This window comes from Cloeon dipterum, chromosome 3, assembly GCF_949628265.1.
Source record: "Cloeon dipterum chromosome 3, ieCloDipt1.1, whole genome shotgun sequence".
In the NCBI taxonomy this organism is placed as follows: Eukaryota; Metazoa; Arthropoda; class Insecta; order Ephemeroptera; family Baetidae; genus Cloeon; species Cloeon dipterum.
Window position 1 is genome coordinate 12,195,208 of NC_088788.1, and position 9,210 is coordinate 12,204,417.

Genomic DNA, 9,210 nt, shown 5'->3' on the forward strand with positions numbered 1-9,210 from the left:
TGGTATTTACGAAAATATTAATTTTTAAAACAAGTAACATTTTTTTCACTTATCTTATGTAAAGGTCTCAAATTATAAATAAAAATGACTCATTCAAACTCAAGATCAGTTTTTTAATTAAAAATTTATGGGACATTTGATCAAGTTTTTATTTTTTAATATTTCCTCCCTAAAGATGTGAGACTAATTTTTGAAGTCAGTTATTTTCTATACACTATGGCGAAAACAGTAAAAGTTGAAAATAAAAGCAGCCCCTTGGAGATTCCAACTATATTTGTTGCTTTTAAAGTGTTTTCGTGTGGCGCCGCGGTGAATGAGTATATTTTCGTGCGGCTCGGATCGTCTCCATCTCAACAATCTTGAGCGAAAGAGAGACCGAAAATTTTGGCAGACGCGTCTCTCGCGCGGGTCAAGGCGACCCCCTTCGCCTCGTGTATTATATTCTCATAGCAGCAATCAAGTTAATGAAACAAACACGCGGCCAATTTACACCGCCGGGGAACGCAGACCACGCGCGTGTCGAATTCAAGAAAAGACGAGTCAATGCACGCGCGCAACGTAACACAGAGGACGATTTGAATAGCTGATGCCTGAGAGCCTAATTTGTTTTTTCTATTTGCATAACTCGGCACAACTGGTAAACACAAGAGCACAAAGACACAGACGCAGTTTGTTAACAGGAGGGGAAGGGTACAAAAAATGCTAGTATATATTATTATAAATATGCTTTTGAAATCCCGTAAATCTTTTAGTAGTTGCAGAGTTAAATATTTTCATCCCATTTTTTTATTCTGTTTTAAAGTGATTGTTGAATAAGCACCAGAAAACTCTTCGCTTTGGAACATTGGATGCTTTTTTTAGACGAAATATTTTTCCTGGATCACTGATACCCATGCAATATTCCCCAAAAAAATATATATTTAAATGGCGGGTTTAAATTTCAATTAAATACAGTTACTTTTGTGCTTTAATAGAAATGAAAGATTTTGGAAATCTTATTTTAAAACCTTTTGACGATTAAAATTTTTTTAATATTGATACGAATGGTGCGAATTCGCTCTGCTGCTATATGGTCCAATAGAATTAAAACAAAATTATTTGAGATTTGAGCCTGCGAGGATTGACTAATACGAAGTTATAAAATTAATAGAAATAAAAAGCTTTTCTTGGTAAAAATTTATCCAATTTATTCATCCGTAACGGCTAATTATAATAGCAGTAGTTCACTGTCACAATCAGTCGTTTTGTTCTATTCATTATTGTCAGTTCAGAGTTCAGAAGCTTAAGCGCGCTGCGTAAAATATCCCACAATGAATATTGTGTGTTAATTTAGGCTTGTGTCCAACAACTCATACTTATAGCCTCTTGCTCTAATAAAAAACGAGCCTTCTCCCTGCGTGACGTAACGGATGGAAACCACGCCCCCACTGGCCGCAGCAGTAGTGGTTGTCCTGCTAGCAAAAAAACATCACTTGAAGATTTTCATCTCGGTCGTCCAGATCGGCTCTAGTGAAGGGACCAAAGAGCAACCAAGTGAAATCTCAGCTACGTAAAATTGGCAGTTGTCTAAATTTGGTATGTGCCTTTTACATTCCTCAGACAAAAATTAGGGTTTCAACATCGGGGATCAATAAAATGAGGATCGATCGGAGTAAAGCAGTGGTGTGTGTGTCTCTTATTTCGAGCCTGAATGGGTTCAGGGTCAAAGATCTCGCCGACTGCTGAAATGCGATCCGAGCAAAGTGATCTCGATAACTAGTGTCAGTTTGATTGCGGGTTTCTGTGCAGGAAAATGTCGACGATTAAGGTGAATCTGGACGAGCCGCGATGGGACCAGAGCTCTTATTCCGGCCGCGCCAAGCACTTCTTTTCAACCACCAATCCCTTAAACCTGCTCTGCTCGTCTGCTGATCTTGACGAGGCCAAGGAACTCGTCACCAAGTACAAGTATGGCATTTTTAATTATAAAATAAAAATTAATGTGCAGGCTTATATTATTTTCGAAATTTTGTGAAATTTTTTACACATTGAGTAAAAACTGTTGGGACGTAATTATCGAGCCACGCACGATTCTCAGTACTGACCTTCTGAAGGTTAAAATTTATATTTTGTAACAGATGCATGGTCTTATTGTTAGTGCCAGGTATATTCCCTTGGAAATTCCTTTACAATGATCAAACTTCGTAGGCGCCTACACTCTTCTAAAAATGTATTGATAAAATATTTTTAAGAGTAATTGCAGATGAGATGAGACTCTTGGAATTAATTTATTTTTAAATTAAAATCAGGAATCTGCAAATGCAATCATTAAAATTAATTTTGAAAAGGTGAAACTTGCTTGGAAAATATTTGCACTTACTTGATTTGAGATAAAATTTTATTTTTCAAACGTGCAAATATTTAAAATGACTTGCTTAAATTACGATTTACGCAAGTGATTTGTAAGTTTGGTAATAAGTTTTTCCAATTTGTTACATGTTCTTTTTTATTAACACGTGGCAACTACAAAATCTAAATCACATGATAGATGTTCACAGAACGCGAAAAAATACTTCGCTCGCTTTTTTTGGCACTGTTTACTAATTGGCCGCATCTGTTTTTCAGACAGGGGATCGAAATTCCTGGACTGACTGAAGAGAAGATCTGGCGCGCGAAGCAATTGTACGACTCGGCATTCCACCCAGACACAGGGGAAAAGATGATGCTGATCGGTCGGATGTCAGCCCAAGTGCCGATGAACATGACAATTACAGGCTGCATGATGACTTTTTACAAGTATGCGAATTTAAAAAGAAATTCGCACACATGTCATCCCCTTTTTTCCGTCGTAGGACCACACCAGCGGTGGTCTTCTGGCAGTGGATTAACCAGAGCTTCAATGCTGTTGTCAATTACACAAACCGTAGCGGTGACTCGCCTATCACTGTAAAGTAAGTTTTATAATTCTTGTGTTACGATACCAATACCAGAAATTTGTTATGTGTTACCTAATTTCTTTATTACTCGACAAAATGTGAAGCGAGTGTATGTTTTGAATACTGTCACAACCTGATAGGCAGCAAGAAATTTTTACGAAGCATGATTTCAATACGTCATTTTTCTTATGATTTTACAAGAAAATTCAGATGGAACTGTGGAATTTATTTTAAACTTTTAGAGATTAGCAAAAGTATTGTTGCATACAAATGCCTTTCCTTCTTTCAACCTATCTTAAAATTTAAACAAAATCCTTTATGAAATTTCAAAGTAGCAAATTAAATTTTACTTTCCTTTTTAAATCATGATTTGACTTAAATTAGCGTTAAATTTGAATATTAATTTTTTTATTCAATAATTGTAACCAAATGCTTGATTTTTACTCTTTAAATTTTTAGGCAACTTGGGACCTCTTATGTTTTGGCCACAGGAGGTGCGCTTGTGACCGCTCTGGGACTGAACAGTCTGGTCAAAACTGCCCCTCCGTTGATCGGTCGTTTTGTGCCGTTCGCTGCTGTTGCCGCAGCCAACTGTGTCAATATCCCAATGATGAGAATGAAGTAAAGCTTTTCTTCTTAAATATATCGATACCTAATAATTGATGTTTGGTGGATTACAGGGAAATTCAAGAAGGTGTCCCTGTTGTTGACGCTAATGGCAATAAACTTGGCGAATCGAAAACGGCAGCAAAAACTGGAATTGTCGCTGTTGTACTTAGCAGAATCGGAATGGCATCCCCTGGAATGGGTAAATCATCTTTTTAAATTTGGGATTGAATGAAGCGTTGTGACGAAATTATTTTAACATTATCACAATAGTATGAACTTGAGAGAAATTAAACCGGACGTTGGCAATTTATTATTTGATTTATAAAAATTGCTTTTCTTACACTTAAAATTTTCTGTAGTGATACCGCCATTGGTGATGAATACTTTGGAGCGGAAGAAGGTTTTAGCAAGAATTCCCTGGGCGAACGCTCCTCTGCAGGTGCTCCTGTGCGGCTTCTGCTTGACCTTTGCCACGCCTATGTGCTGCGCTCTTTTCCCCCAAAAGGCATCAATCGCTGTCGCTGACCTCGAGCCAGAACTTAAGGTGAGTTTTCGATCAAATTATATGGTTTCAATTCTCTACTTGTGGCATCAATAATTGTATGAGATGATTGATGTATTACACATCTGTCCTAAAATCAAACTTAGGATAATTTTTATATAATATTAACAAAAAGATTGCCGTTATGCCAATAGTCCAATAATTAATCCCATTGATATATGTTTTAGGCTAAAATCGAAGCAATGCCGGACGCACCAACTGTTGTCTACTACAACAAGGGTCTGTAAGCTTGCAGGACACAGTTGGACGGTGACAATAAATCCCTATAGCCCCGTTTAATATTTAGATGGCCATATAGATGGGTATGTAATTGTAGTTGTTCTTACGCAAAGGAAATGTGTACGACGGGACGTGTGTGCAACTTTCAAAGCCGTTCGTGCTGCGATCAACTGATTAATTTTAAGCTCGCCCTGTAATATTGCAGGGTTCCCCGTGGGTTGTTAATTTTACAATCAAGATGCAATTTTATTTTTCAACCTCTTTTTAGTCAATTACAAGGCCACACAAAACTATCGAAATGAACTGCCGTTCAATAACAATAAGTGCAATAATGTGATGTCTACTAAACAAACCCTTTTTGTTCCTAATAGACAATGTCAATTTTTATTGTTCAGTTGAACCTCAACATGCACAGCAGTAATACACATTTATATTTTACACGTTTATGGCTTTCAGTTTAATCGTATTTTTATGAAGGTACTTTTGTGCATTCCACTGCAAGTGAACATAAAAAATAAATGGTACTTTTGTTAAATTAGTAGCGGGATGTGCCAGATGCTGTTAAAATGTATATCATTATCAACGCATATTTATGCAGAGCGACTAGACGACTAAGTGTTCCTGCTGTCAAGTCTTGCGCACTTGAAGTAGACACTCTAAAGTTTTACCTCTGATCAATGTTTTACGCAGAAATCATGCTGTTAGGCTCAACTCTCCAAAGACAATAAAACTCACGATTGTTGTTGACCAAAACTTTGGAATTTTTATTTTTCTGCCTGTTTACTTGAGTAGAGAAGAACCTTTATATTATGCTCAATCGTATAACATACAAGGATGGTATAAAATGAATTGATTTGTTTAATTTGATCCAATTCAAGAACTAAGAAAATAAAGATCTTTACTGAGAAAATATAAATTTGAAGGAATTTTGCCTCTTCTGAAATGCTATACTTCGCACAATTGATTGGAGCCAGCAATTGAGGTCTGCTTCTGTTCAGATAAGCAGCTAAAATAGTACAAAAGAATTTATTTAATTTCAATTTACAATGCGCCCCTTTGAAGCAAAACAATTGTTTTGATATAAAAGGCCTATCTTTATTTTCTCTTTGCTTTCAACAGCTTTTTAGCGCTTTTCCTCCTCGCTGTTTTATTTCTTTTAAACACTCCAGTCCTCTTTTTCTTGACAACCAGTTTGTGCTTGGCCTCCTCCTGCAAAGAACAAAAGTCAGTTTTTCTCCTCAAACTGACCAAAGCCACAATAATTTTCACCTTAATGCATTTGCGAACTTCGGCCAGCGCCTTTTTGTATGTTTCCTCAAGCGCCTCCATCTCATCCTGGGGACTTTTCAGCTCCTTCAGTTCGTTCCCCTTGGCGACGCCTCTGAGCATGTGCTGGAAGGATGGTAGCTGCTGCGGTGACAGAACCGTGATCGCCTCACCCTTCCGACCCGCGCGGCCTGTCCTACCAACGCGATGTACGTGCAGCTTGGCCTGCTGAGGCATGTCATACGACACCACGCAGTCCACCGACGGAATATCGATTCCTCGAGCAAGGGCGTCAGAACTCACGATTCTGAAATTGTAAATAATGTAAATTACGTAAATTATGAGATCATCATTTTCAACAGATATAAAAATTAAATCATCTTTCAATTGGGGGGGGGGGGGAATAGTGAAACCAAAATTTCCCTCAAATGGCTGCGCCAGAGCTAAAGAAAATTATTTTAATAACAGGGTAAAGATATTAAGATAGGAAAACAAATTTAAAGTCTTAACAAATCCATTTAGCAAAAAGAAGTAATGTATAATGCAATGCAGATTTAAAAAATAAGTAATCTGAGGAAAACAACGTACACGTCAAGCTCTCCGTTGGTGAATCTATTCAAGATGCAGTTTCTTTCCATTAGTCTGAGCTCGGCAGTGATTTCAGCAACTCTCAGCTTGGTCTCTGAGCTCTCAGACAGCTTCTGCAGCAGCAGACAAAGTCTGTGGGCGGCCATTCTTGAGTCAGCAAAGCACAGGCTCTTGAAACCGTGTCCTTTCTTCTGCTGGGACTTCACCGCTCGCTTGGTCAGCAGACAGTGCAGAAGCAGAGGCTTGGCGCCCTCTTCTTCGCAAAGAACGTATCGCTCTCTGATTTCAGCCGGCATGGAAAAGTGGCCAACATTTTCATCCTCATCATTCTCGGCATCTGCTGAAAGAAACAACCATACGATTTGCATGAAATTTCTTTCTTTTTTGTTTTTAAATATGTAAAGAGCTAAAGGATTTACAAGAAAATTAAATTTTTGCTAATGCAAAAATTAGGAACAAACATGAATGAATATTTTTAACCATCATATTAAATGCTTGGAATTTCACTGGAGATTTGGTGCATTCTTGAATTGTAAATGAATAACAAGACGTCACCCTCTTTGATTTCAGAGTTATTTAATCAAACTCTACCATTTTAGGGTGGATTGGAAACTGGTTGGGTTTAATTAATTAACTTTGAAATAAAAGAAGATGAAGTCTTGTAATATATTTACATCCCATATTTTATATTTTAAAGGTAGTTTTTTAATAGAAGAACTGTGTTTTGTCTTACCACTTGGGTTTTTCGACTTGACAACGCTTGTAAACAGTTTCGGCTGGAAAAGCGCCAGTTTCGCCAGCTTCTCAGGGTCTTGTGAGAGTGTGGCAGAGAACAGCAATTTTTGGGGCGGAGGTGCTTGCGTTTCTAGGGTGTGGATGGTCAATGGGGGCACTTGCCCTAAAACTCGTTCTGAAAATTGGGAGAAAATTTAGAGCTTTAATAACTTGTGTTTAAAACTAATTTACTTCAAGTTATTATTATGATGAGTTTAACAAAGAGATTTTTTACGCATCGCAATGCGATATAATTCAGATAAATTACAAGATTGATAGTTGGATATTTGTTTTAGGTGAAAGTTTTAAATCCTAGTAATCATAATCCTCAAAGTAACATTATGTTTTGGCTTGGAACGGTTTCCATCAATAATGATGTGGTATTTGACAATAATATTTTAGCATGCCTCATGATTTAATAAATCAGTAGTCATTTTTTTTAAATTTTCCATGCATAGGGGTTTAGGGGCGTCAAATTCAGCCTTACTTGATCCACTTTTAGCAATGTGCTTCTCCAGATGGAAGAGCCAGTCGCTCTGGGCACTGTCCATCACTCGGTCTGCCTCATCAACTACCAAAAACCTCAATTTGCTCAAGTCCAGACCTTCTGTTACTCTAAGGTGATGTACCAGCCGACCTGGGGTGGTCACCACAATGTGAGCTAGAGGGTGGAAATTGCCACACGCGTCTGCAAACACAACAATTAATATACAAGACTGCAAAATTTAAGTTATTTTTACAAACCTTTTCGAACAAGTTGCCTCTGTTCATTTTCAATCTGCCCTTGTCCAACCGCCAGAGCAACTTTCACATTTGTCCCTTTCGAGTATGTTTGAAAAACTGAGAAAACCTGCTTTGCCAGGTCCTGCACAGGTAACACCACCAGCGCTTTCACTTCCAGCAAAGGTCTCCCAAGCAAAATCTGTTCAATATCAGCATTACAATCTTTTTACAGAACAGAGGGGATGATGATTATACCTGGACCAGGGGTAAAACAAAAGCCAAGGTTTTTCCACTCCCCGTGGGTGCAGATACGCAGAGGTCTCTAGGCCAGTATCCAGTTAAACTGAATTTAAACTCTCTCAGTATCCAAGGAATGATATCCCTCTGGACTGAAATGCATAATTGTTTAATTTACACTTTCTCGATAATTTGACAAAGACATACCTGGAAACATTTTCTGTACGTTTTCTGTTTTGAGCGTTTGCTTCAACACTGGAGCCAAGTCCAGAACATCATCAACATTGGCGTCCAAATTTTTCATATCTACAGAAATCACAGTGGGATGTAAGAGCCACTTTGGTGCGACACCTTTAACCTGGATTCAAATGATGTTAGAGTGGATTTAAGCCTCAAATTTATAAGCCTACCTCTTTAATTTTTTTGAATTGGTCTCGTCCAATGACAGTGAAACCCTCTGGCTCCTGGCTGGCTTCAGCAGCTTTTTTTCGCTGTTCCAAACCATCTTCGTCATCCTTTTGCTGCTCTTCTTGCTCAGCTGGCTTTTCAGCTTCCACACTCTCCGAAACTTGACTCTTTCTCTTCTTCTTCTTCTTGACTATTTCCTCCTGTTCCTGTTGCTGCTCCGAAATTATAGCATTTTCGGCAGTTTCTTTGCGCTTCTGTGCCTTCTTCAGGAGATTGTCCAGTCGCTGCTTCTGCACGGAATCATCTTTGATTCCTGCATCATTTGCGCCATACCTGAACATGAAAAGGTGATGAATATTTACTACGGAATTAAGATATTGCATAAATTTACCTTTCAACGACAAAAAGCTTCATTTTAAAGTGAAAATTGTGGAACACTGAACCGCGAAACAGTGACGACAGTGAGAGTGAGACACTCACGTGTGAGAGTGAGGTACAGATGTTCAGATGTTTGTTTTGTTATTATTCTCAGTGAACCTCGGTGGGAGAAAAGTACCGGTGGTGTAAACCGGTTAAGTGAGAAGACGTTCTAAAAATACAGGAAGGTATTTTAAAAAATAGATGAGTGCACAAAACATTTTTAAATGTGTATCAACGACAATTTCTATTTTCCACGAAAATTTACCTTTATTATTAATGCAAACAAATTAACCTAAATTAAGTAGTAATCAAAGCCAGTGGGATGAACTTGGTTGCGGTTTTTATTTTAAATTAACCGGTAAATTGAAATCGTCTCCTCCCTTGACAAAAGCGCAGCGCGGCAGTTTTGTTTGTCTATCTTTACTCTAAAGCCACTGCTTATTCCTTTCCGCTTTTTGGGCAACCTACAAAACCTTTATTGTGGTTATT

General features: G+C 38.0%; 2 protein-coding genes across 3 annotated transcripts; one reads left to right on the forward strand and one right to left on the reverse strand.

Moving 5' to 3' along the window:
- The first annotated feature begins 1,416 nt into the window (after positions 1–1,416).
- Sfxn1-3 (Sideroflexin-1-3) lies at positions 1,417–5,058 on the forward strand. Its single transcript, XM_065483875.1, has 8 exons — positions 1,417–1,575; positions 1,789–1,947; positions 2,605–2,775; positions 2,832–2,930; positions 3,375–3,536; positions 3,596–3,723; positions 3,884–4,068; positions 4,254–5,058. The coding sequence occupies exons 2-8, from the start codon at positions 1,793–1,795 to the stop codon at positions 4,311–4,313; spliced, it is 960 nt and encodes a 319-aa protein (XP_065339947.1). The 5' UTR covers positions 1,417–1,575; positions 1,789–1,792; the 3' UTR covers positions 4,314–5,058.
- Dbp73D (putative ATP-dependent RNA helicase Dbp73D) lies at positions 5,043–8,769 on the reverse strand. Of its 2 annotated transcripts, none has more exons than XM_065483874.1 (10): positions 8,693–8,769; positions 8,304–8,634; positions 8,101–8,251; positions 7,912–8,045; positions 7,678–7,855; positions 7,421–7,621; positions 6,893–7,069; positions 6,160–6,496; positions 5,575–5,878; positions 5,043–5,514 (listed from the first exon to the last, which is right to left on the reverse strand). In XM_065483874.1, the coding sequence occupies exons 1-10, from the start codon at positions 8,713–8,715 to the stop codon at positions 5,401–5,403; spliced, it is 1,950 nt and encodes a 649-aa protein (XP_065339946.1). In that variant the 5' UTR covers positions 8,716–8,769; the 3' UTR covers positions 5,043–5,400. The 2 variants fall into 2 exon arrangements, with proteins under 2 accessions (XP_065339946.1, XP_065339945.1); XM_065483873.1 differs by having other exon boundaries at positions 6,160–6,499.
- Positions 8,770–9,210: the final 441 nt, after the last annotated feature.

Bases quoted from the DNA above. Each gene is read 5' to 3' on its own strand.
- Sfxn1-3 (XM_065483875.1), top strand. From the start codon at position 1,793: ATGTCGACGATTAAGGTGAATCTGGACGAGCCGCGATGGGACCAGAGC. The intron at 1,948-2,604 runs GTATGGCATTTT...TCTGTTTTTCAG, and splicing joins GAACTCGTCACCAAGTACAA to ACAGGGGATCGAAATTCCTG. The intron at 4,069-4,253 runs GTGAGTTTTCGA...TATATGTTTTAG, and splicing joins ACCTCGAGCCAGAACTTAAG to GCTAAAATCGAAGCAATGCC.
- Dbp73D (XM_065483873.1), bottom strand. From the start codon at position 8,715: ATGAAGCTTTTTGTCGTTGAAAG. The intron at 8,635-8,692 runs GTAAATTTATGC...TTTCATGTTCAG, and splicing joins AAGCTTTTTGTCGTTGAAAG to GTATGGCGCAAATGATGCAG. The intron at 8,046-8,100 runs GTATGTCTTTGT...TATGCATTTCAG, and splicing joins CGTACAGAAAATGTTTCCAG to TCCAGAGGGATATCATTCCT.